This window comes from Drosophila elegans, unplaced genomic scaffold, assembly GCF_018152505.1.
Source record: "Drosophila elegans isolate 14027-0461.03 unplaced genomic scaffold, ASM1815250v1 contig_476, whole genome shotgun sequence".
NCBI classification, from domain to species: Eukaryota; Metazoa; Arthropoda; class Insecta; order Diptera; family Drosophilidae; genus Drosophila; species Drosophila elegans.
The window spans coordinates 18,434,072-18,461,367 of NW_024545863.1; the positions used below are offsets into that span (position 1 = coordinate 18,434,072).

The following is a 27,296-nucleotide window of genomic DNA, read 5'->3' on the forward strand; positions in this document are numbered from 1 at the left end:
CACAGATAAAAATGGGGCATATTTATATACAATGATGCTGCAAAAGCTCTTAATTGGAGCTGGCAAGCATTAATAGTAATATAATTATAATCTTTAGTGGTTAAAAATATAAATAGATATAAAATAGTTTTTATCAGGTTGTGAATAACTTGAAAGAAACATTGGGAATCTGTTTGTTAAATACACTATCAATGAGTAAAGATGGTGATGCCATCTCTACTTAAAATGATGTCAACGGGATGCTTCAAAAAGGATTATCCACAAAGGATGCTGCTGTGCCGCAAGGAAATTGAATTGCTGAATGGCCACATTCTCCTCCTTGTTTTCTTTTACCGATGATGTAATTTGAAGTCGCCGGCAGCCATAAAATTGATTTTGCATTAAAATTCGTTTAACTATAAATTTTCGCTTGCGTAAGGAATAAAAATCGAGCTCGAGTCAGGGAGTAAACCACTCAGAATCAATTAATTCGCTATTTATATATAAACATACATTTGTGAGTATATATGTATGTGCAAAAAAGTTAAAGGCGCCTCGCAGATTCTCCCCTCATCTCGCTCTCTTTCTCTGGGAAAATGTTTGGCTCGTGGCTGCGAGTTGGCCAACCGCATCGTTTGCTGACCCAATTTTGTTTGGCTAATAATAGCGAAAAATGTTTAAACGAACTTACGCTATGCTGCTGTCTATTCGAATATCTTTCTGCCTCGGATTACACTTGATGGTACAGCACAATATGTTTAATTCTCTGCCAAGTGACAGGCAAACTTGCTTGTAAAAAGTTCATAGTTTTCTAAAAGTTTAATTTAACTTAAAAACTGCGAAAGTGAAATATGGTCAGGGTGTCTCAATATATTCGATATTTAATTGCTTTTTAGTGAGTGAAGCTGTACTGTCAGCGTTTTGACCAAATCCCACTAATTAAACGTAATTTATTTAGCCACGTCTGTTAGTGCCAAATAAAATACGCTAACAAATTTATAACAATGAACAAAGTTTAGGTTGGCTGCCAACCAAAAGTTGGCGACAAGATTTATTCAATCAAATCTATTTTCATTATTTTTCACTTGTCATCTTCTTGAAATTGTGAAAGCAGCGGAAAGGTACAGAAAAGCGCCAGAGGCGTGCCTCTTAATTGTCACACTTCGTTGAATGGTATGTTTTTTAATTTTCCACCAGCAGTGAGTACCCCTAATACCAAACATACTCGATGGCGCTTCCGCATTGTTGTTTGTGTTGCTTCGATGTCTGTTTGGTGTTCATAAATCAATTTGCTGCAATTTCAACAATTTTCGTTTGTCTGCGAGGCTGTCGATCAATTGGCATAGGAACTAAAATTTGAAGAAAAAAAGAACGCAAATCAATCAAACCACTGTCTATTTGTATATTTCTTTATGCCCCAGCTGTGAGCATTTGCCAGATCTTCTGAAGTGTAGAGGTGCTAAGAAACTTTATTTGAAATTGAAACGTTTATTAGTTCAAAATATTAAATAAGCCCCTATGACTTTGAAATTTTCCATTTAATTTCTTTAAATATCTTCGAAACTTTTGAAAACTGTTCACGTTTTAGCGACATATTTCTATCGGCAACTGTCACAAAATTGAACGAATAAAATAACAAAGAAATATTCAAATTACGTGACTTTCATGTTCAAGTCAGAAAGTATTTCTTGTTTGTTTGATGTTATTAGAAAGTGCCCAAACAATAGCTTTCTTATCGATATGTTCTCTAACTCACCTTTCTTACTCGATAAAAACAACACTTGTTTGATGGGTTATGCTTGTAGATACGATATCTATAAATCTATAATTAGAGTTTTCTTTATGTTTTTGTGTATATCAACTGTTTGTGACGAAGTTCTCACGTTATTCTGGTGGTTGGGATGTTCCTGGCTTTTGTTCACCTGTATTCATTGTATCTTTGTCATCTGTCTTTGTAGTGTTTTTATTAAATTGCCTTAAAAATGATTCCAGGCAGTTGCGCAGCTTCATTGCCGATCAAGTGGCTCTCCAACTCGCAACGAAACGGTCCAAGTAAAAAATTAAATAAATAAATACAAAATATTGTGATATAATTGAAAAACCTTGTGGTAACATAGAAAAATATTGTGAAAATTTGAGCAAACGAGTCAATTGCTTCAGGTGAGCAAACAATTTTGACAATAGCTAAATTGGAAAGAAATAACAAAATGTTGAACAGAATTAATTATTTTTTGTTTATGAATGAGACTACTATTTAATACAAATTTCCTGGCCATCGGCCAATTTAAAAATAGGAAAATAAAGAAAAAATTTCAGCTTTTCAAACTGAAATGGTTCATTTGTTTTCGAGAACCTTGATCTTGTCCGCCAGCCATGTGCAACACTTTATAAACCATGAAATCTTCCGTTTACTCAAAGTCCACAATTCAGTTTTTATTTATGAATATATGAGTAATTGAGCTGTACCGAATGGTGGGATATTTTTGGGCCACCCTCGAATAGTATGCGAAAATGTGCACAGAGATGAGTCACCCGCTCATCTAACCCCCAATTCGAAAGGGAAAGACTTATGCAGTTTACCCTCGCCCAAATTTTCGGTAAATTTTATTTTCCCTCCCTGCCTCAACAAACTTCACGTTGTGACGACAGTTGGCTGATTAAAACAGCAGACGAAAATCGATAAGCGCTAAACTTTTCATTTTCTTTCGACTTTAATTTTCGTGTTTCATCTCTCTGCCCACACTCCCCCATTTCTCTTGGCATTTCTCCCTTTCGTCCGCGCAATGACATAATGTGGTGTGTGCCCAATGTGACCCACAAGTCTTTTGTTTAACCCAGACAAACAAAAAACAAATAGTGATTGGGAGGGAGCGAAAGAGACCAAGAATTACACGCAAAAAAAAGAGCAGGTCAGAAGTCAAATTTTATTAACGTAGTTCGTAGCTGAAATGCAAAAGGTGTTAACGTTAATGTTTAGGGTCAAGTAATATTGTCCTTAAGGTACCCAAATTCTATAGTAAGCTTGAGAATCTATAGATTTTGATCCAATCCATTTTAACCGAAGAATTTCCTTTTAAGCTGAACCTTTTCTTTGTGTGTAGAGAGCTGGCGAGTGAGACTGTCAAGCTGTCGCCAATTGCGTGACCCACCCCCTTAGCTACCCACCGCCCCTTTTTCGTTTGAACAGTGGGCGTGGTCGGGGCACTGAGCGAGCTCTTTTTTTTATGACTTTCTTGGCGCCAATCGAATTTTGGTCCCCAAACTTTAATAGACGATGAGACAACAGAAATTGGACTGACTGAGGCTTGGCATTGGGCAAGGGATTTGTTGTGTGGGTTGTTGTAGAACAATTTGTCAGGGTTAATATCTATGCAAAAAAGGAACCGCTTTGAAAGCATTTCCTTAAGCACGCAACGAAAGGACTTCCTTTTCTGTACCAAAATGTTCAGTCTCATAAAAGGAACCTTCCGTTTATCTCATTGTTCAAATTGACAGATAGATAAAATAAAGGATTTGGGCATACCCATATCATCTTCTTGATAAGTAATTCAAACTATTTTTTCACAATATAAGATGCTTTAGAATTTTGTCAGTAATGAATATTTACAACAGAAAAAAAGTGAAGATTTTTATAACCTCAAGAAACTCCTACTTTTATCTTCATTAAAAAAAAATGGAAATCCCAGCAACCCTTTGATCTTATCTCCAATACCTTGTTACCATTATACTCATTTTAGTGTATTTCAAACATCGGGAGAATCTACATTTCTTTGAGTGTTTTCCAACAAAAATATTTTGATTTCCAAGCAAAACCATACAAATTCATTGTTAATTTTTTTTAGCAATATCAAAAGCAAGGACCAAGACCGAATTAGGAAAGGCACAGTGCCGCACATAAAGCGCGTTTCAGTTTCTCAGTATGAATCCCACCAATTTGGGCAGGCAGAACGGAGCTCTGGTGCTGGAGGTATTGAAGGTGCTGGGTCGTCCGGCGACCAGTTACGAGGTGGCCGAGAGGGTGTCCGACGTCTACCGGCTACCGCTTCTCCCCATCCGCCCGGTCGTAACCGACGTTCTCGAGGGCGGGTTGCGCCAGGGGTTCTTCAGCTGCTCCAACGGTCGCTACTCGGTGGTACAACAGGTTGTGGACCAACTGGGCCGGGACATCGATCAGTATGCGGTCGAGATCCTGGCGGGGCGCAGTGCCGCCGGTGCCCTGCCCCAAATGTCGCCCCTAATGCTCAAGCTGCAGCAGCTGGACGGATCGCCGCCCATGGTGTTCGTGAACGGGTACCGCCGTACGGCCTCGGGAGAGCAACGCGAGCGGATGCCCTCCGGGGATGTGCCCCCGGACCCCCGTCTCCTGATGTTGCCCGTCTCGCCCCTACTGTGAAAATTCTCAATTTTTCAAATTGTTTCACCCATTGCACAGATTTGTGATTTGTGCAAGACAAAAAATCCTCTGGCGTCCAATAAACTCGAAGCAAGGCTGCGAATTTGGAACAAGAATAGGTTTTGTAAAGTTTTTAATTTATGGTGTGAGGTATAAGTTCTCAATTTTTTTGTTTTAGAATGAAATTAATTTAACCAATTAGTTTGTTACATTTGAATAATTTAGATCAAGCTAGACATGTAGATAGTAAGGGTTGCTCTTAAATCATTAATGTGACTGTAAAAGAGCCCCTTTTAGATGATCCACTAATCTTGATGTTCCCGAAAATGGGGCAATGACTCGTCCTCGTTTGTTCGTCTTTTTACCAGGGGCTATTGTCCTTTGTGCGAGTGAGCGAATAAATGCGAGACATTCACAACCAGCAAGCACTCGCACAAAGAACAAACAGCTGCGGTCTTGTGGCTTACTTTTGTATTTTTTATTTTTCATTTGCCCCGTCGCAAATGGCACTCCACTTCAGGGTTCCCACCTTGCAGCTCCCACTTGGCAGCGCCCATCTCCCAGTTCTCAGCTCCCAGCTGCTAGTTCTCGGCTTTCGGTTGCCGACTGTCCATTGTCAGGTTGTTGCCTGTCTAGGCCGATCTAAACAGAAGTTCAAACTCGAGTGGCAGCTTTTACCGGCTCATTTGCCTTTGGCTTTTGTCTGGCTCACTTGTCAGCTCTCAAAGGCTTTTCCAATTATAGCCAGAAGTTGGCTAAAATAGGTTTCCACAAAATGCTCTACTTCAGTTCAAATGGGTTTAATTGGCTATTTTTATTGATTATGAGGATGCAAACAAAACTGTTTAAGGGTATTCAGAAGTTGAGTTTTTCCCAAGTAGATTTCCTTGTTGATTTCCTGTTTTTTTCTACTTTGTTCAACGGTTTTTATTGCTGCCGTTGGACCTCGACATGAGTAATTCTGATCTTTCTGATTTCTGATTCAATTAATTGAAGTATAATGCTCCGGCCAGATTTGAGTTGTCATTTGAATCTGTAAGCGAAACAAAAAGGAGAGCAAACAAGCAAAATGATGACAAGTTCAGTTTAAAAGCTCTTTGTCAGTTCCATGGGGTGGAAGAATGAACGGAACGGGGATGTGTTTCTTTCAGCCTTCCGTGAATGTTTTAAAAGTAAAACTTGTATTCTGTTTACATTTACATACGAGGCAGTCCTTTATGATTAAACACGAGTTGGTTCGTTGACTTTAAAGGAGGTCGAGGGTTTGTTCTTCGAAATGAGACTTTTTAAACCTTACTTTTAGTTACATTCAAACCAGCAGTTTTTAATCAGTTTCAAAGACTATTTGGTTAAAGTTAGTTAAAGTATCATTAATCTTTTTAATTATCAGATTTAATACTTAAAATAATGTACTATTTAAAGCTCAAATTTATATTATTTTTCTTTTTATTTAATTGAAAAGATGTCTATAGGGTATAAAAACATTGCCAACAAACAAACAAACAATACTTTTAATAAATCGCTTAATTAAATAAAATTAATTTGACAGCCAAGACAGTGCAAGCGAAATCCCTGGCAAATAAACAGATATACTTTTATATGATATATTGGAAGAGGGAAAATGTGAATGAAAAACTTGTCAAAAATAAATTGAATTCAGCAACGAAAACGAGCAAGTAAACATGTGTGAGTTGTATTTCTTCAACTGTCGTGTTCGAGTGTCGTTGTGTAGTAGTCGTAGTCGCCAATTTAAAATACTCTACTAATTGTCAAACCTCTGTCTTCCCGCAGAATGAGCCGCCAACATCAGCGGCACCACCAGCAGCACCACCACCTGCCGCCGCAGCAGCAGCAACCACTGCAGCAACAACAACAGCAGCAGCAGCAGCAGCTGACGGCGCAGCAGCAGCAGCAACATCAGCTGCTCATGGCGGAGCACGCGGCTGCCGCGGAGGCAGCGGAGCTGTTCGACCTGCTGTGCGTGGCCACCACGATGCGCCAGATCCTGGCGCTCCATCGGGCCATGTGCGAGGCGGTGGGTCTGCGGCCGTCGCCCCTCAACGACTTCTACCCGCGGCTCAAGGCCAAGGTGCGGTCGTGGAAGGCGCAGGCTCTGTGGAAGAAGTTCGACGCCCGTGCCGCCCATCGGGTGTACGGAAAGGGAGCCGCCTGCACCGGCACCCGCGTCCTGGTCATCGGAGCCGGCCCCTGTGGCCTGCGCACCGCCATCGAGGCGCAGCTACTGGGTGCCAAGGTGGTGGTGCTGGAGAAACGCGACCGCATCACCCGCAACAATGTGCTCCATCTGTGGCCCTTCGTCATCACGGATTTGCGCAATCTGGGCGCCAAGAAGTTCTACGGCAAGTTCTGTGCCGGCTCCATCGATCACATCTCCATCCGGCAGCTGCAGTGCATGCTGCTTAAGGTGGCGCTGCTCCTGGGCGTGGAGATCCACGAGGGCGTTAGCTTCGACCACCCCCTGGAGCCCTCCGGCGATGGTGGCGGCTGGCGGGCGGCGGTCACTCCCGCGGATCATGCCGTCTCCCACTACGAGTTCGATGTGCTGATCGGGGCGGATGGTAAGCGAAACATGCTGGACTTCAGGCGGAAGGAGTTCCGCGGAAAGCTGGCCATCGCCATCACGGCCAACTTCATCAACAAGAAGACGGAGGCGGAGGCCAAGGTGGAGGAGATCAGCGGGGTGGCCTTCATCTTCAACCAGGCCTTCTTCAAGGAGCTGTACGGCAAGACGGGCATCGACCTGGAGAACATCGTCTACTACAAGGACGAGACGCACTACTTTGTGATGACGGCCAAGAAGCACAGTCTGATTGACAAGGGCGTCATCATCGAGGACATGGCCGATCCCGGCGAGCTGCTGGCCCCGGCCAATGTGGACACACAGAAGCTGCACGACTACGCCCGCGAGGCAGCCGAATTCTCCACCCAATACCAAATGCCCAACCTGGAGTTCGCCGTTAATCACTACGGCAAACCGGACGTGGCCATGTTCGACTTCACCTCCATGTTCGCCGCCGAGATGTCCTGCCGCGTTATCGTCCGCAAGGGCGCCCGCCTGATGCAGTGCCTCGTGGGCGACAGCCTGCTGGAGCCCTTCTGGCCCACAGGATCGGGCTGTGCCCGCGGCTTCTTGTCGAGCATGGACGCGGCCTATGCCATTAAGCTGTGGTCCAACCCCCAGAACAGCACCCTCGGTGTGCTGGCCCAGCGTGAGAGCATCTACCGACTGCTCAACCAGACCACGCCGGACACCCTGCAGCGCGACATCAGTGCCTACACCGTGGACCCGGCCACACGCTACCCGAACCTCAATCGGGAGTCGGTCAACAGCTGGCAGGTGAAGCACTTGGTGGATACGGACGATCCGTCCATTCTGGAGCAGACCTTCATGGACACGCACGCCCTGCAGTCGCCGCATGTGGACACGCCCGGTAGACGCAAGCGACGCAGTGGAGGTCGGTCAATGAACTTCAATTATTCCGCCCGTATTTAATAGTTATTTTACATCTTTTTAGACCTATTGCCGCAGGGGGCCACTTTGCTGAGATGGATTAGCGCCCAGCTGCATGCCCATCACTTTATTCCGGAGCTCAAGGAGGCATCGGATGTGTTCCGCAATGGACGAGTTCTCTGTGCGCTCATTAATCGGTGGGTTTTTCCATCACATTTTGGGGCTTAAAACACAAACTTAAAGACTTTTCCCTTAGCTATCGCCCTGATCTCATCGACTTTGCTGCCACCAAGGACATGAATCCCATGGAGTGCAATGAGCTGGCCTTTGCCGTCCTGGAGCGCGAACTGCACATCGATCGGGTCATGAGCGCCAAACAGTCGCTCGACCTGACCGACGTGGAGTCGCGCACCTGGCTGAACTATTTGGACCAGATATGCGAGCTGTTCCGCGGCGAGATCCCGCACATCAAGCACCCCAAGATGGACTTCAGCGATCTGCGGCAGAAGTATCGCATCAACCACACGCACGCCCAGCCCGATTTCTCCAAGCTGCTGGCGACGAAGCCCAAGGCCAAGTCGCCGATGCAGGATGCTGTGGACATACCCACGACGGTGCAGCGGAGGTCGGTTCTGGACGAGGAGCGGGCCAAGCGGCAGCGCCGCCACGAGCAGCTCCTCAATGCGGGCGGAGCTTCGGCGGGAACTGCCGGAGTGGCTGGAAGCGGAACGGCCACCAGTGCGCCGCAGGGTGTGTTGAAGATTACCATCTTACACCATAGTCTGGCAAATAAGTGAATCTCGGAGGGGCTGCAGGCTGCGCATTTATGTCAAATTGTAGAGTGGCAATAAAGTCTAGTCTAAACTAGTTTTGATCGATTTTGTATAAATTATACTTCGCATAGCTCCATTTAAATACTTCATTTATGCACTTAGTTGGAAAAGATTCATTTTTACAAATTGGATTAAGAATAAGATAGAACCAGAGAACTATGCGAAGTATTGTTTTCAAAGCGGCTTTTAAACTAGATTAGAAGCTTGATTAAAGTGCAACTATAGTGCAACTTTATATGTAGCTATGTATGTCGCCTCTCCAGAGAATTGTTTATTTGCATCCATTTATAAATGTATACTCATTGTTAATTTATTTTTGCAACAGGTCAAAACGATACACCACGTCGGTCGAAGAAGCGCCGCCAGGTCGACAAAACCGCCAATATTGTGAGTAAATGCTGGCATTATATTTTAACATGGATTGGTTCATACGCGAATGTGCAGAAGGTCTGAGCAGTGACTTTGCGGCACTCAATTCAGCCGTTTGCACATTTTGTTATGTAAACACATACATTAAGAATATTTCTCGTTCATTACCATTGATCGTTTAAAATTGTTTAAACTCAGCTCAAGTCATGTACATTCAAAGAAATTAATTGTTAATCACAAATGTATAACAAGCAAGAAAACCAAATTCATAAAACCAAACCATCGAAAATCTGTTCCCAAGGTTCAGCTCCTGCTGAGAACAGCTCTCTGTCATGAAATCAGTAACGCCATTAGCGCATTCGAAACCATCAATGAGGTCAGTTCGCTCAGTGTCCAAGTGTCCCAGTGTCGTCTACATGTCCCATCGTGTGATGCGTAACCCTCGACCCCACACTAACCAACGTAGCATTTTCCCAGTCAAGCCAAGTAGTCATTGTAGTCATTTAGATCTAGATGTCCGTTCTGTGTCTGCGTCCCACGCCAAAGCACTCAAAACATCCCCTAGTTCCCACAATCACACTCGCTCGAAAAAAAACAAAGTCCCCTGCCCCAGAATCCGAACCAGAATCCAGAACCCCTCCGAATCTGTCCAATGTGTGTTGACTCTACCCTCTGCCGCGCAGGAGGAGCGCCAGCAGCGCTTGCAGGAGATCGAGGAGAATCGGCAGGAGCGGATGAGCAAGCGGCGCCAGCAGCGCTACCACCAGACACAGAACTTCTACAAGAGCCTGCAGCTCCTCCAAGCGGGCAAGCTCCTGCGGGAGGGCGGCGAGGCCGGGGTGGCCGAGGATGGCACCCCCTTCGAGGACTACTCGATATTCCTCTACCGCCAGCAGGCGCCCGTCTTCAACGATCGTGTCAAGGACCTCGAGCGGAAGCTTCTGTTTCCCGTAAGCGACGAGAATCCCCGGATCTCGATCTTGCACGCTGCGTCTTCTGCTGTGTTGTCGTTGTTGTTGTCTTGACCTGTTTTGGTCCTGCGCGGGCCACTGTTGATCCTAACATCTGACTAATGCTCCAGTTTTGCCCCTTGAAGTCTCGCAAGAAAAGAAGATTGAAGCAACTAACAATAATAACTGCTTGAAGAAAAAAATGTTTCTAAAAAGTGTTGATATGTAACGTATTAACATAATTGTTCGAAAATATTCAAATGATATTTCTAACATGTGTTTCAAATAAATATGTTACGATTTGGTTCGAAATATTTGAAATTTGGTATACTCGAGGACACCTCCTTTTCGAAAAGTAAAGTTCGTTACCAAAATATAACTTCGAATGGCTTTGAACTCGTTGCCAGTTTGCTAAATGTTTAAAAACCAATTTAAAACCCTCGCGTCTCGGCTCTAATATCTGCTGTGCATTAACGTTAAGTTGTTTAAGACTCTAGATTCGGCTAGGCCAGTCTAACTCGCTAAGCTAAGCTCGTTCATCTAACCCGTCCGAAAAGGACATTTTGTTAAGCTTACGTTCCGTTGTTTGCCTTTTTATTTGATTGTTTATGTTGATTCGTTGCTAGACGATTAGTAATCAGAAGTAAAATATTTATGCCTATCTATACATTTTGATTTCTCCACCCCTTTCCACTCCGCCTCCGAACTTTAATAATTTAAATGCCCAAACACCAAAAAAACACGACCACAAACACACTGTCCGTCACCCTAAAAACCAAAGGATCGCGAACGGGGAGACATTCCCTCGGCGCTGCCGCGCACGGCGGACGAGCAGTTCAGCGATCGCATCCGGAACATGGAGCAGCGGATGACGGGACGCGGTGGTCTCGGCGGCGACAAGAAGCCCAAGGACCTGATGCGGGCCATCGGCAAGATCGATTCCAACGACTGGAATGTGCGCGAGATCGAGAAGAAGATCGAGCTGTCCAAGAAGACCGAGATCCACGGTCCCAAGGGTCGCGAGAAGGTGCCCAAGTGGAGCAAGGAACAGTTCCAGGCGCGCCAGCACAAGATGTCCAAGCCGCAGCGCCAGGATTCGCGCGAGGCGGAGAAGTTCAAGGACATCGACCAGACCATCCGCAACCTGGACAAGCAGCTGAAGGAGGGCCACAACCTGGACGTGGGCGAGCGGGGTCGCAACAAGGTGGCCTCCATCGCCGGCCAGTTTGGCAAGAAGGACGAGGCCAATTCGGACGAGAAGAACGCGGGCAGCAGCAATGCCACCACCGCCACCAACACCAACAACACAGTCATACCCAAATCTGTGAGTAATTTTGTGTTCTCCCACCACCACCACAACCACCACTCCTTGTATCTATTGTTTTTCGTTTTGTTTGGGTTCCTTTGTTTTATCGGTTGCTTTTTGCTTTGCCATATATTGTGCATTACCTTTGTGGTTGCTTCCTGCGGTTGCTGTTGCTGTTGCTGCTGTCTATGATGTTTTTTTGCTTTAAGAAAAAGTCTAGGCAATTTCCCATAAACACTCATGGTCATCAAGCCACATATACCCGCTCATTTGTACATGACACCCATCGAATGCAAAGCTGCAAACGTTAAATTGTTACCATTAATTGTAAACTAAGTTCCACATTCAAACATCGTCTAATATTAAACCATTGCTATGATGCAGAGCTCCAAGGTGGCGCTGGCCTTCAAGAAGCAGGCCGCCTCCGAAAAGTGCCGCTTCTGCAAGCAAACCGTCTACCTGATGGAGAAGACCACCGTGGAGGGTCTGGTCCTGCATCGCAATTGCCTTAAGTGCCACCACTGCCACACGAACTTGCGTCTGGGAGGCTACGCCTTCGATCGGGACGATCCGCAGGGTCGCTTCTACTGCACCCAGCACTTCCGGCTGCCGCCCAAGCCGCTGCCACAGCGCACCAACAAGTCCAGGGTGAGCATTGACCTGAGGTCCATCAAATTAAAATGATTTTAATTCAACCCACAATACCTCCACCCATCCCTGCAGAAATCCGCTGCCGCTCAACCCGCCTCTCCTGCCGCACCACCGACGGCTGGAACGGTACCCGCTGCGGCGGCGAGTACCGAGCCCATGGACACCACTCCGCCCAGGGACCAAGTGGATCTGCTGGAGACGTCGCGAGCCACCGCCTCCGCCTCCGCCGATGCCATGTCCGATGACGAGGCCAATGTCATCGACGAGCACGAGTGGTCGGGTCGCAACTTCCTGCCCGAGTCCAACAACGATTCCCAGTCGGAGCTGTCCAGCTCGGATGAATCCGACACGGAGTCGGACTCGGAGCTGTTCGAGGAGGCGGATGACTCGCCCTTTGGCGCCCAGACCCTCCAGCTGGCGTCGGATTGGATTGGCAAGCAGTACTGCGAGGATAGCGATGATTCCGATGATTTCTACGATTCTAGTGAAGGTATTGCGGGTGAGTGGGCACTCAAGGGGAAGTTCCAAGTTCGCAGAACTAACATTTTATTCGATCCTTTCGATTATAGACGATGGCAAGGATGACACCGAGGGTGAGGAGTTCAAGAAGGCCCGCGAACTGCGCCGCCAAGAGGTTCGCCTGCAGCCCCTGCCCGCCAATCTGCCCACGGATACGGAGACCGAGGTGGGTCACACTTTGAAATCTTGTCTTTTGGTGACGGGGAGACTAACCTTCTCATTATTCTCATTTATTCTCCTTGACTCTCTTACGATATTCATTTAATCTCCTTGTCATAATGGTGTTGGTTTCACTTTTGCCCTTAAAAATCATAAATTTTTCAATTTATTAGAAACTTAAGTTAAACGTAGACAATAAAGAGAATGTGGTGGACAGAAGCTCTCTGAAATCGGCCAACTCCTTTGAGTCCGCCCGCAGTCAGCCCTCCACGCCTCTGGCCACGCCCACTCGTGTGGAAATGGAGCAACTGGAGCGGAATGCCCCCCGTAAGTTTAGCAGTGAGATCGAGGCGATCAGCGAGAAACTTTACCACATGAACAACATGGTCAAGATGAACAAGGACCTCGAGGAACTGGCCAAGGAGAATCTTGTCAAGAGCGACATCCTACGCAAGCTCACGCTGAAGGAGAAGTGGCTGGCTGAGAATGCAGCCATAGCAGCTGGCCAAAAGGTGGCTCCGGCTCCAATCTCTGATGGTCCTGTTCTCCAACCCAAGTCCAAATTCGATGAGAAGTTCGAGAAGGTAGTGAGTCCATCTCAACCGGCGGCGGAAGCCAAACCCAAGCCTGTCATTGATTTCAATCTCGATGAGCTGAAGCCACGAAAACCCAACTTTGAAGAGCGTCCAAAGGAGCAGCTGCCTCGGCCAGAGGGTTTGAAAAAACCCAAGGGCAGCAGCACCAACGTGAGTCGTTCCAACAGCTTAAGAAGCAACGCCAGCAACGGAAGTCCAAAGGTGAAAAAAGCACCCATTCCCAGTGACAGCAGAATGCAAATCCAAGGGATCTTGGGCACTTTAAAAAAGATTCAGCGCCAGAACAGCAGCGATCAGGATGAAGAAATGGACGTAGATGATGAGGCGGATGTCGAAAGGCAACCCAATAAGCAGCTCAACAGCAAGTTAAAGGAAATCCAGGCCAGCAGCTTTGCCGGCACCATGGATCACATCAAATCCCAGTTGACAATGCCAACCGTAAGCGCCCAGGCACCGGCCTCCATGGACCTCTCGAAGTATTTCCCCAACCAGAAGCAGGAGAAGAGCTCTGCCAGCAGCACAAACAAGAACCAGGTGACCCTCAAGGATGTTAACCTGTCCAAATACTTTCCCAGCAGTCCGGCTCCGCAGCGCCGAACCGTAGAGACAGTAGCCGAGCGACTGAAGAAGTCGCAGACTGAGGCATCCCTGGCCAAATCCAAGGTCCAGGAGGAGAAGTCCAAAAACCAGGAGGAGAAGTCCAAGAACCTGGAGGAAAAGTCCAAGGTGCAGGAGGAAAAATCTAAGAACCAGGAGGAGAAGGCAGGGCAGCCCAAAAAGAACCCTGAGAAGGTGGCGGATTCCAAGCCAGTGCCACCCAAACGACAGGCCTCATTGGACACGTTTAGCTTAAGGGAGCACCAAATGGATGGAGCACTTGACCTGACCAAAAAGAAGGCTCCCGCAAAGGCGGCTACGACGGTTAAGAAACCAGCCAAATTGGGAAGTACCACAACCGTGACAAAAGCCACAGCCACGTCCAAAGGAAAGACCATTAAGATTGTAAAGAAAATTGTACCCAAGGGAACTAAAGCTAAAAAGGCGGCAGCCCAAGAAGCAGCGGCGGCTGCAGTCGAAGATACTCCAGAGGAGGCACCCCCACCCCCAAAGGATGAAGCTGAACGAATTTTGGATGAAATCCTGGGAGACGGAGAGGTGCGCTCGCCCAGCTCCGAGTATCAGCGATTGTTTCAGGATGAAAAGTCACCCAGCGATCTGTCCGACAACATTGATCGCATACTCGAGGAAACTGGGCTGGATCTGGAACTGGGTCTTCCCAGACGCAGTAGTAAGAAACTATTGAAAACCAAATCCCTGGGCGAGGGTGAGTTCGATTTGAAGCCGTCGAAAGAAAGACTGACTGGGGTCCAGAACATCCTCAAGCGATTCGAGTCCATGAGTTCGGTTACCTCTCAGACCTCGCAGAATAGTGAGGAACAGGCGGCGTTCAAATTGCGTCGCATGGAGTCCACCACCAGCAATCTGAGCAGCTTGACCCGCTCCAGGGAATCACTGGTCTCGGCCAGCGATTCGATGAGCGATTTGGACAAGACCATGGAGTACCTGCGCAATGAATGGCGCAACGAGGCCACCAACTTTTTGCAGAAGAAGCGCGACAAGTTCTACGCTCAAAAGGAGGAAAAGCCAAAGGAGGTTAGGGTTCAGGCTAAACCAGATCCTTTTAACGATCTACCTGTGCAGTATCGCGACTCCAAGCTGGCCAAATTCTTTGGCCTAAACGCTCGCAAATCACCCGAAAAGCGAATGTCTCCCATTAAGAAAAAGAAATCTCCCTCTAAAGCGCCCAAGGTGGCCAAGGCAAACAACTCGCTGGAGGAGCTGGCCAAGATTGGCAGCGTTCGCCAGGCCAAGCAGGCGCAGAAGAAGGCACCCAAAATTGTGCAACCGAAGCCCTTAAAGCCAGCCACTCCTGTTCCAGATGATTTTGAGGTTCTTGATCTGCTGGACAAGGCCACAGAGGCCAAAGAGCTGGAACGCTCAAAGACCAAGAGTCCGGCTGTGGAACCCACTAAAGCGGTGCCCATTGAAGCCGTAGTGGAAGCTGTAGTTGAAGTTCCCCTACCAGTAGAAGACATTAAGAATCTACCCAAGACAGGCTGTGATAAGTCCTCGAACAACTCACGTCGTGGCTCGCAATCCAGTTTGGCTATGTCGCGGCGGCAGTCGGAGATTTCTTTGAACGAGAAACTCAACCAGGAGGCACTCGTGGCCTTGAGCCACTTGGAAAAGGAACGGGAGGCGGAGCAGGTGAACGAACTGTTCCAGGGCATGGTGGAGGACATGGATCAGGAACCGCAGCCTGTTGCCATTGCTGAGTCCCAGGAGGATGACATTGATGCGGACTCCCTGTGCACCACAATCAGCAAGAGTCCCAGCGCCCAACCAGTCACGGTGGTCAAACGGGGCAGTTCCGAGGATCAGAGCATCGAGAAGCTTTTTAATCACTTCTCCGATGAGATGTTGGTCAATGTGGAGTTCGATTCCAACGATGAACTGGTGGGCATCACACCAAGGGCCACACTCGTTTCCAGAAAGTCAGCGGATCGGGATTATTTGGATAAGCTGGAATCTCTGGAACGGGACGAGGAGGCTTTCCGGCCGACTATTGGGGAGAAATTCCAGCAGGACAATGGCCAGGATGAAGTGGATGGCAACCACTTTCCATCACGCCCGCAGCGCAGACCCAAGAGCAGTTCTTCTTCCAGTGAACCATCGCTGCCGGTGGCTCCTCAAAGGCTGAAGAAAAGGCTGTCAAAACTGGATCCTGGGGATATGGCTCCCTCTGTACAGGATCTCCTACATCAGGTTTACATTAAGAATGTTCAGCCTCAAATCTTGGAAGTAGTTCCAATCGAAGGCAGTCAAACATTGAGGTTTCCAAGCATGTTGGCGGAGGTAGATATGGACCAAGTGGATCATCCGAAAGAGCTAATCAAAGAAAATGGTTCGGCTACTGAAGAAGACAAAGAGGTGAAAGTTACCCAACCAGAAGAGGTTCCTCAGGCCGTTGCAAGCCCTCAAAAACCAACAATCAGTCAGAGTAATTCGCTCAAGAGCGAGAACTCTTCCGGAAGCAGTCTAGTGGAGGTGCCAAAAATTATAACACCACCCAAGTCGAGTAGCAAGGAGAACTCCTCGGATTGGGACATGGAGAAGCTGCCCGCATCGCCCATGCCGCGCCGAAGGCTGCTCCAAGGCCACCAACAACCATCGAAAGCCCAAAGTGTGGCCAGCAAAGAGAGCTCCCTGGAGTGGGACATGGAGAAGCTGCCCAACAGTCCCATGCTGCCTAGAAGGTACAAGATGCGGCCCATTTCACCCAGCACCAGTTCCGTGCAGCTTCTGAATAATCTAACCACCGACGCAGACGACGAGGCGGCCCAGCGACGCCTCATCGAGGATTTCGAGCAGGAGAGACGGCAGGCGCTGATCAAGCGGGACGAGAGCTTCGAGGTCATTGCGGCGGAGCAGCGCAGACGCGACTCCTTGCAGAGCAGCAGCAACTCGAGTGGCAAGCGCAGCTTACCACCGCCCACGCCGCCCACGAAGATGGGATCCCGGCGAGGCACCACTCAGGACACGAATCGCACCCAGGACACGGCCACACGGCACGAGGGCACGCCGCCGATGTTCAAGAAGTTGGATGTCGATGGCAGCGCCACCTCGATGGACTCCACCACCTGTTCCACGCGACGCAGCTCGTTTGCATTTATAGAGTTACAGGACAACAAGCCGGTCATTGTGCCCATGCCCAAGAAGCTGAAGCTGCCGAAGCCGGACCAGCCCAGGTTCATTCCCGAGCCGGTGGCCATTGATGAGCCCGTGCCCGAGGTGTTCCAAGGTCGATCCTGGCCCAAGGCCCAGCTCGAGGGGGAGGGGGAGGGGGATCCAGAGGATCTGGATGAGGAGGAGCAGGCGGAGAAACTTAGGAAACAGCTGCCCGAATACGCTCGTTCGGATTCCCCGCCATCGGCTGCTTTCAAGAACCGCAAGTGGCCGGATGGAAAAACGGTTTTCGACAAGCGTGCTGAATCTCTAGAGGAGGATGATATTTTCGCCGGATTACTGGCCCCCAAGAAAAGAGGTTCGCAAAGATTCAAGGAAAAGCCGCGTTCCCAATCGCCGCAGCCCTTCAAACCGCTGGCCAATAGCTCCCGTCAGAGCTCGAAGTCGTTTAGCGACCTCAAGAAAGGACCTTCGCTGCAATCGTTGTCGGCGCAATCCAGCCAGGACACGGACACACTCTCCACCACCACCACAGTGGCCACAGCTCGTCCTGTGAGCTACACCAGCTACGATGACCCGATGGACGCCAGTACGCAGGCCTTGCTGGATCGCAGCAAACGATTGCACAACCGCAAGAGGGATTTCGTGAACGAGCGAGTGGTGGAGCGTAATCCCTACATGAGGGAGGTACTGCGCAGCACGGATCGCAGGGAGTACGATGATGTGGACGAGGATCTGACCAGCTACAGGCCCAGACACTATGCCAGTTCCACGCTCAATCGCTTTCCGAAAGCCTCGCCAAGGAAGAGCAACAACTACGACTACCTCAGTCCCAGCAGTGATTACCTGGCCAGGAGAAGCTACAACATACCCAGCAGCAGTGCCACTAGCGGCAGCAGCTACTATCCATCGACCAGCTCGCGTAGCTCACACCTGAGCGACCTGTTCCGACGACGCAGCCCCGCCAGCGGATCCGCATCCGTATCCGCATCCGCGCTTTCCGGCTACGGCAGCAAAGAGTCGTGCGTTATCTCTTAGTTGTTGAACCCTGAACCACTCACCAAAGCAGCCTTCTCTCTTTTTTTTTTTTTTTATTTATATTTAACCCCGTTGTGGCCGCAGACGACGCCTCAACTACTATCTCTACTGAGAGTCAACCCAACGACAGCGAAACCAACCCAAGAAACAGCACCCGACCTTTGACCCTTGACCCCGACCACCATAAAATACACTATAGGTCCCCGATCAACCCACCAACCAACCAACCAACCAAACAACCAAACAACCATGCTAGACCGCCCGCCCGCCTGTCTGCTCTCGATGTGCCACGCCTTCAAGTTCAAGTTCAAGTTCAAGTTCAAGTCCAGTCCAAGTCCTCCGAACAGCCAAAGACTAGATCGGGCTAGCAGCCTCTGATCGAGTTAGCCACTTGATTGAAAAGTAAATGCACCTGGGTACGATCTACGAAGGTAAATTCAAGCACAGCCGTTCCCGAAATGTTGCGCTAACCCCGAACTTCAGCAGCCCGAAATAAAGCCGAAAGTTTGTAGTCGCTAAACCTGTAAAGTCTTAAAGCCTAGAAATTACTGAATACCGATTGTGTTGTGTCGTTCTGTTGCCGTCCAAAAACAAAAGGTCTAACCCCCCCCACCCCCAGCCAATCAAGCTAATCCCGGCCAGCGTTTGTTCTATCCTCCAGCGTTCCGTTCCTTTCGTTTCCCTTCTGGATCGTACCTAAAGGCATGACGCCGCTGTTTTGTTGCTGATTAACCCACTACTCCGACTAATCAGCATGCGCGAACCAAAGGTGTTTGCTGTACATTAAACGCCGCCAGCGAGCGAGGTGTTTGTAGAATCTGACCGATCTCTACTGATCCCCGGCTCCCTTCGCTTTTGTTTTACGTTCGTTTACTTGCCTGTTCACCTGTCCTAGCCCACACTAATTCGACTGTTTTCCGTGGCTCCCATTGCAGGTTCAAACCGAGTCCGAGAGCACCTCGCCCGACGAGGTGGAGCTCAACTCTGCCACTGAGATATCCACCGACTCCGAGTTCGACAACGACGAGATCATACGCCAGGCGCCCAAAATCTTCATCGATGACACCCATCTAAGAAAACCCACTAAGGTCCAGGTGAGTGGTTGATAAACTTAAGCGAAAATTATTGCTAATTTATTTTGTTTCATAATATTAAAGTCCATAACTCAACATTTTAAAACCAAGAAACAAATTGTTTAGAGTAATCTGATTTTTTTACTTGAAAAAGTTACCAAAGAAGAAACCAATACTGTTTCAATACAAGAACGGAAGCAACTTTCGACAAGCCTATGTTTATATACCCTTGTAACTTTCATCAATAAAACCCCATGGTATGGTCATTAGTGATTCTAATTGATGGTTTCTTTCGCAGGTCAAGTCCACCATGATCGGACCCAATGCAGCCGCTGCCGGTCTCCATCAGAAGCAGCTGGCGGCGCGGGAGAAGGGTGGCAGCTACCTCCAGAAGTACCAGCCCCAGCCGCCGCTGCCGCAGTTCAAGCCACTGGTGCAGGTGGACCCCACCCTGCTGATCAGCAGCCAGCGTGCTCCTCTGCAGAATCCCCGGCCAGGTGACTACCTGCTGAACAAGACGGCCAGCACGGAGGGCATTGCCTCGAAGAAGAGTTTGGAGCTGAAGAAGCGTTACCTGCTGGGCGAACCGGCCAACGGCAACAAGATCCAGAAGTCGGGCTCCACCTCGGTGCTGGACTCGCGCATCCGCAGCTTCCAGTCGAACATCTCGGAGTGCCAGAAGCTGCTGAATCCCAGCAGCGACATCAGTGCCGGCATGCGCACCTTCCTCGATCGCACAAAGCTGGGCGAGGGCAGCCAGTCGGCCGGACAGTCGGCCAACGAGCTGATGCGCTCCGCCACCAGCAACGTGATCAACGACCTGCGCGTGGAGCTGCGGATACAGAAGGCTCCGTCCAGTCACTCCACGGACAACGAGAAGGAGAACGTGTTCGTGAACTGCAAGAACGAGCTGAACAAGGGCATGGAGTACACGGATGCGGTGAACGCCACGCTGCTGGACCAGCTGGCGCGGAAGAGTTCGCCCACCACGCCCACGAACAACAAGACGGTGATCGAGGTCATCGACCTGGTGACCCCAGAGAAGCCGGTCGCCATCATCGATCTCACTGCCCTGGAGTCGCCCAAGAAGCAGTTGGTGGACGGTGGTGCCATGGATGTGGACGATCGCCTTACACCGGACAGCAACAAGATCAGCGAGTTGCAGCAGCAGGAGGTTAAGGTGAAGGTGAAGGAGGAACCCAAGCCGGATGTGTCACGGGATGTGAAGGAGTGCATCCCAGACATACTGGGGCACATCAAGGAGGGCGCCGGAGCGAAGGAGCAGGTTGGTGGCGAGGAGCAGCAGAGTCTGCTGGAGCAGTCCGACGAGGAGAAGCGCGACTCCCCCGAGAAGGATGTGGCCGAGCATGAGCTTTACGAGCCGGACAGTGTGCAGATCCAGGTGCCCAATATCCCCTGGGACAAGACCAAGCCGGAGGTCATGTCCACCACCGGCAGCAGTGGCTCCATCTGCTCCAGCTCCGACTCGTCCAGCATCGAGGACATTCAGCACTACATTCTGGAGTCCACGACCAGTCCGGACACCCAGACAGTAGGCGGCAAGCACAATGTGCCCCGGCTGGAGGTGCACGACACTAGTGGCGCCTTGATGCAGGTGGACAGCCTGATGATTGTGAACGGCAAGTACATTGGGGATCCCGATGACGTTAAGTTCTTGGACATGCCGGCCGATGTGATTGTTCCGCCCGCAGCTGCGGCGCTGAAAACCAGTGAACTGGAGATGGAGGATGACCACGAGACGGAGCCAGTGACAGCCACGCCCGAGCCGGCGGAGTGCACGGTCATCGCTGCCCCGCCGCCGCTGCCCGAGATGGGACCACCAACACTGAAGTTCGACACCAAAAACGAGAACAAGATCGAGAGCCTGAAGAACCTGCCGCTGATCGTGGAGAGCAATGTGGAGCACAGTCAGGCGGTGAAGCCCATTACGCTTAATTTGAGCAGTTTGGCCAGGACGCCAGACACTCCGACCACGCCCACGGGGCACGATAGCGACAAAACGCCCACCGGCGAGGTGCTGTCCCGAGGATCCGATTCGGAAACAGAGCTCACGGCCACCGGACAGGGGCTAACGGAAACGGAACTCTCCGACTGGACGGCCGACGATTGCATCTCGGAGAACTTTGTGGACATGGAGTTTGTGCTCAACTCGAACAAGGGCACGATTAAGAGGCGCAAGGAGCGGCGTCGTGGTGGAGCAAACAAGCTGCCCAGTGGGAACGAGGTCATCCAGGAGCTGGCCCGACAGGCGCCAGTGGTGCAAATGGACGGGATCCTCAGTGCCATCGACATTGATGACATTGAGTTCATGGACACGGGATCGGAGGGTTCCTGTGCCGAGGCTTATTCCGCCACAAATACGGCCCTCATTCAGAACAGGGGTTACATGGAGTACATCGAGGCGGAACCCAAGAAGACGACACGCAAGGCAGCTCCGCCGTCCAGTTACCCCGGCGGCGGCAACCTACCGCCGCTGGTGACGAAGCGGGACGAGAAACTGGGCATTGATTACATCGAGCAGGGGGCGTACATAATGCACGACGATGCCAAGACGCCGGTGAACGAGGTGGCACCCGCCATGACCCAATCCCTGACAGACTCCAGCACCCTCAACGAACTGGACGACGACAGCATGGCTGGGATGGGCTTGTCCCAGACGCAGCCGACCACAACGGAGGAGAGTGAGGCGTTGACGGTGGTCACCAGCCCACTGGACACGTCGTCGCCCCGGGTGCTCGATCAGTTCGCCTCCATGTTGGCAGCGGGCAAGGGCGATTCGACGCCCAGCAGCTCGGAGCAGCAACCAAAGACATCCACGGTGACCAGCAGCAGCAGCGGTCCCAACTCCTCGACGCCTGGCAACGCATCCAAGGAGGGGCCTGTCCAGGAGGAGGATCTGCAGATCCAGTTCGAGTATGTGCGAGCGCTGCAGCAGCGCATCTCGCAGATCAGCACCCAGCGGCGCAAGAGTTCCAAGGGCGAGGCGCCCAACCTGCTGCTGGCCAATGCGAGCGCACCTGTGATAGAGTCTGTCGAGGATCAGCCCAGGCCCGCTGAGGAGAATGTCGCCTCGATGCGGTCGCGCAGCACCAGCATTTCCGGCAAGGTACCTGAGATTCCCACGCTCAGCAGCAAGCTGGAGGAGATCACCAAAGAGCGCACCAAGCAGAAGGACCTCATCCACGACCTGGTCATGGACAAGCTGCAGTCGAAGAAGCAGCTGAACGCCGAGAAGCGTCTGCACCGGAGTCGCCAGCGCAGTCTGCTGACCAGCGGCTATGCCAGTGGCGCCAGCCTGAGTCCCACGCCCAAGTTGGCCGCTGCCTGCAGTCCGCAGGATTCGAACTGTTCCAGCCAGGCCCACTACCATGCCTCCACGGCGGAGGAGCGGCCGAAGCCGACGGCGGAGAGGCCGTTGCAAAAGTCCGCCACGTCCACCTATGTGTCGCCCTATCGCACTGTCCAGGCGCCCACACGCACTGGAGATCTCTACAAGCCCCGTCCATTCAGCGAGCACATTGATGCCGTTGCCCTGACAGGCTACAAGCTAGGCAAGACGGCTTCGTTTCATGGCGGAAAGTTGGCTGACTTTGCCACGCCAATTGCTCCGGTGAGAGTTAACCGCGGAGGAGGAGGAGGAGGAGTGGCTGCACCGGATATAGCCAGCATTTCCGCCTCGACGGAGAATCTGAGAAGCGAGGCCAGAGCTAGGGCTCGACTCAAGTCCAACACGGAGCTGGGCCTCAGTCCCGAGGAGAAGATGCAGCTCATCCGCTCACGTCTGAACTACGACCAAAGCAGGGCGCTCAAGCCAAAGCAGCTGGAGGAGATGCCGTCCGGCGATCTGGCGGCCCGTGCCCGCAAAATGAGTGCCTCGAAGAGTGTCAACGACCTGGCCTACATGGTGGGTCAGCAGCAGCAGCAGCAGCAGTTGCAGCAGCCGCCGCTGGATCAGGATGCCGTGCTGCAGGCCAAGGCGGCGGACTTCACCTCCGATCCCAATTTGGCCGCCGGTGGCCACGAGAAGTCGGCGAAAACGAAGTCCGGCCGCCGGCCAAAGGATCCGGAGCGGCGCAGGAGTCTCATACAGTCGTTGTCCAGCTTTTTCCAGAAAGGAACTGCATCGGCGTCCGCATCGGCGGCCACCAGTCCCAAGGAGCAGGGCGTCGCTGTGGCTGCCGGCCACTCTGAGCCGTCAGAGCGACCCGGCACCAGCAGCAGCGGCACGCCCACAATCTCGGATGCGGCGGGCGGAGGCGGAGGCGGCGGAGTAGGTGGCGTCTTCAGTCGATTCCGCATCTCGCCCAAGTCCAAGGAGAAGTCAAAGGTGAGTGTTTGCCCCCGGGTAAATGTGTCTGTCGTCGGTGTTGATGTAACCAAATGTTGTCTGCCTTGCGGAGCTTGGCCAGTCCAAGCTATCGATTCGCCCGACCTCATCTAGCTTTAAGTTATAATAGCTGCCAAGGACTTGGTGTCTGGTGATTGGTGTACTAAGTGTCTCATTTATAACATCTAAAATTCTTTCCATCATTTTGCAGTCTTGCTTTGATCTGAGGAATTTCGGTTTTGGTGTAAGAAATTTTAACTATTCTAAACCCCACTCATCGATCACAATCGACTTTTCCAAAATTTGTTCCACTCACAAAAGCTTAGTCTTATGATTTTGCATCCCTTCATTTTAAATCAATTTGTTTCTAATCGCACTTCTCTCCATCTGAATGGGCTTTGCTCTTTGTCTGTTTGCTCTTCTATTAACCCAATTAAATTGCAAAAACTTTGTTTTAATTTGTTTTCATTTATTTTATTTTCATTTTCTTTTACCCAATTCCAGCTAAAGTTATTTAAGTCATAACTTTTAAGTTTGCCTGCTGTATTATTTTTTATTTCCTTCTATGCCTCACGTTAATAACATTTATGTTTACTTAAGTTTATTTCTACCAAAAAGGTAGCTGTGAAAAAGGTTTCCAGAAAAGCTTATGGATTTTAAGGATGATGCTGTGTGTTTTTAATTTTAAGTTTTTATTGGTTTAAGCATTGGACACTTTATTGTTTATTGGGAATCTATCTATAATTTAAGTTCAATGGACTATTTTGCATGATCGCTTGACTTTTGGTTATGGTAATCTATAAGAATTATTTGTTAAGTTTTTTTGCACGTTAAATGTATATACCTCAGATAGTGGGTAGTAAATAACATAATGTTTTTAAACAGAGAACTGAAAGTTGTTTATTTCTTCAATATGTCTTTCTCCATCATTTGATACCTCTGAAAACCACACAAACATTTAACCCCATATATATTCTGATACCTCCAAACACAATGCCACACACTAGGACAAGGATATGCTCGTCTGCAACGCTACAACTGCAGCAGGAGCCACATCACAGACCACAAACCACTCGCAAGAGTATCTGAACACCGCGCACAACAGTCGCTACCGAAAGCAAACGAACACCACGAAACCGAAACCCGAATCGTTCTCCTCATCCAGCCCGCAGCTCTACATACACAGGCCCCATCACCTGGCCGGAGGTCATCCAGGCGCCCTGGACGACCAGACACCACCGCCCATACCGCCTCTGCCACTGAACTACCAGAGATCCGATGGTTTGTTGCTCTCTCTCTCTCTCTCACTCGTTGTCTGCATATCGTGCCCACCCATGTGTCCCATCCCGACCCACTGATTCGTCCAAGTAGAACCCTGTTCCATATGGCTGTTAACCAACCTACACTTGCAGATGAGAGCTACGCTAATGAGACACGGGAGCATAAGAAGCAACGTGCCATATCGAAGGCTTCACGACAAGCTGAGCTCAAGCGATTGCGAATCGCTCAAGAGATTCAGCGGGAACAGGAGGAGATTGAGGTGCAGCTAAAGGACCTGGAGGCACGCGGCGTGCTCATTGAGAAGGCCCTGCGGGGCGAGGCGCAGAATATTGAAAAGTGAGTCCACAAACTTGATATTTAATTGTACTTCCAACTAACTAAAGACTCTTTTGCAGCCTGGACGCGACTAAGGACAACGATGAGAAGCTACTTAAGGAACTTTTGGAGATTTGGCGCAACATCACAGCACTCAAGTAGGTTTAACTACCAAGTTAAGATGCCTTGTCACTAATGTGTTTGATTTTCCATTCAGGAAACGCGATGAGGAACTGACCATTAGGCAACAGGAACTGCAGTTGGAGTATCGGCACGCCCAGCTCAAGGAAGAGCTCAATCTGCGCTTGTCCTGCAACAGTAAGTACCTACATATGCTTGAACTTGAAATAATCCTTACTTTTAATTTACTTTAGAAGTAAAAAGAAAATAACTCATTACAATCCATATTAAATGAAACCCACATTCATTATTTCCACTATAATTACAGAACTGGACAAAAGCTCCGCCGATGTGGCCGCCGAGGGTGCAATACTCAATGAGATGCTGGAAATTGTCGCCAAGCGAGCGGCCCTACGACCCACAGCCTCCCAACTGGACCTCACGGCAGCGGGATCGGCATCGAACTCAGCCGAGGCAACGGGCATTAAGCTAACCGGACAACCGCATGACCACGAAGAATCGAATGTGAGTAGTGGCAAAAAAATAAAAATTCCAATTCGAAAGTAACAAACCCTTCCGTTTCAGATTTGAATAGCAAACTTTCCCTGGAGTGTGCTGGTCGGCGAAGTTTTAAACGGACTGTTGAGCCTAAATACTTAAGATGACACAGGAGAGAACGTACCAAAAAGGCAGCTGAAGATTAACAATTAACAATACTAGAACCCATGAGCTGTAACCGAAACGAGCAACTAACTATTCAGAGTGATTAAGCAGGCAGAGAACAATTTCAATATATATATTTAAGTAGTAAGCCTAACTAGTTTCCGAGATGCGCGCAAGGTTGGTGTAAAAACAGGCAGAGAAGAAATCAAAACCAAAAACTAATTTCGCAATTTGAAAGTAAGGACAGGAGTACGATTGTTTTCGAGAATACCTTTAGTTTTGTATACAACCTAATTGTATGTTTAGTTAGTCGTTGCCACTGAAATCTGTCTGAACTTTGTAAGTCCTATGCAATATGTTTTGTTTTTTTAGTGCGTTGATTTGATGTGTGATTTCGAGCAATTGTAAATGGTCTATTTGAGTTTTCTTAGGTTACTTCACTTAGCGATTGTTTGTCGATTTCTGTGTATACCGTTTGAATGTATTATTATTTATTTGATGAAGCACCCGCACATCCTCCCAAACAGCACAACCCATGTATGTAATATGTCATCTGCTGCCCAACCAAATTCAAAGCAAACACAAAGAGATGCACACAAATATTTTCTATATGCGAGAACCTACATATATTGATGTAAGGGAGCGAAGCAAACATTAACTGTAACTAATGAAATGATTTAAATTATTGTGTAATTTTATTTATAACCTGCATATATAAACATATTTATCGAATTTATTATGTAACTTTTCGATTTATTTTGAATTGAATAAAGATTTTACGAAACCTAAAGATGGTGAATGTTGGAATAGGGGTTATAAAATTTCCAAAAGATGGCTTTGCGAAAAAGTGACCAAAACCTGCCTTTTTAAATCCAGATTTTTTTACAGACATCTGATTTCGAAGTGGACTATCTTTAATGTTTTGTGGCTTAAATCTCTACAAATCTGCTATAAACAAAAGGTTTGTACATGCAGATCGATTTTTAGTCAATTTTATGATGTAAATTCTTTCTAAATTTCCGACAAATGGCTTTACCGAAAAGTTAGCCAAAACCTGCAGTTCCAATTCCATAACTTTTCTTTTAGACATCCGATTTCGAAGTGGTATACCTTAAAAGTCTTGTGGCTTAAGCCTTTAAAAATCTGCGTTTAAAAATTAGTTTGTACTTGCGGATAGATTTTTTGTCATATTTATGACAAAAATGTTCCAAATTTCCAAAAAATGACTGCTGAAAAGCGATGAAAAGCCTGCAGTTCTAATTCCATATCTTTTTTAATTGACATCCGATTTCGAAGTGGTATACCTTTAAAGTCTTGTGTCTTAAGCCTCTAAAAATCTGCATTAAAAAATAGTTTAGCAATTTCGGGTCGATTTTTTGTAATTTTTTATGATGTAACCCCTTTCTAAATTTACGAAAAATGGCTTTGCCGACAAGTTACCCAAAACCTGCAGTTCTAGTTTCATAACTATGGCTTAAGTCTCT

The 27,296-nt window shown here is 48.7% G+C and overlaps 2 protein-coding genes across 2 annotated transcripts in view; both read left to right on the plus strand.

The window, feature by feature from the left end:
• LOC108135080 (F-actin-monooxygenase Mical) overlaps positions 1-26,602 on the plus strand; it is a 43,598-nt gene extending 16,996 nt beyond the window's left edge. The window contains 21 exon segments of the mRNA XM_017255646.2: positions 6,164-7,848; positions 7,909-8,041; positions 8,101-8,594; positions 9,003-9,064; positions 9,730-9,996; positions 10,778-11,320; positions 11,687-11,950; positions 12,026-12,443; positions 12,523-12,638; positions 12,805-18,008; positions 18,370-18,412; positions 18,414-18,443; positions 18,948-19,106; positions 19,384-23,433; positions 23,645-23,677; positions 24,441-24,714; positions 24,846-25,050; positions 25,110-25,187; positions 25,247-25,347; positions 25,478-25,674; positions 25,735-26,602. Coding sequence (XP_017111135.1) covers positions 6,165-7,848; positions 7,909-8,041; positions 8,101-8,594; positions 9,003-9,064; positions 9,730-9,996; positions 10,778-11,320; positions 11,687-11,950; positions 12,026-12,443; positions 12,523-12,638; positions 12,805-18,008; positions 18,370-18,412; positions 18,414-18,443; positions 18,948-19,106; positions 19,384-23,433; positions 23,645-23,677; positions 24,441-24,714; positions 24,846-25,050; positions 25,110-25,187; positions 25,247-25,347; positions 25,478-25,674; positions 25,735-25,740 — 14,361 coding nt within the window. The 5' untranslated portion in view covers position 6,164 and the 3' untranslated portion in view covers positions 25,741-26,602.
• LOC108135079 lies at positions 3,706-4,488 on the plus strand. Its single transcript, XM_017255643.2, has one exon. It carries the CDS (start codon positions 3,899-3,901, stop codon positions 4,370-4,372), a length of 474 nt encoding a protein of 157 aa, XP_017111132.1. The 5' UTR covers positions 3,706-3,898; the 3' UTR covers positions 4,373-4,488.
• Positions 26,603-27,296: the final 694 nt, after the last annotated feature.

Excerpts from the sequence above, each read along its gene's own strand:
- LOC108135079 (XM_017255643.2), top strand. The coding sequence starts at position 3,899 with ATGAATCCCACCAATTTGGGCAGGCAGAACGGAGCTCTGGTGCTGGAG.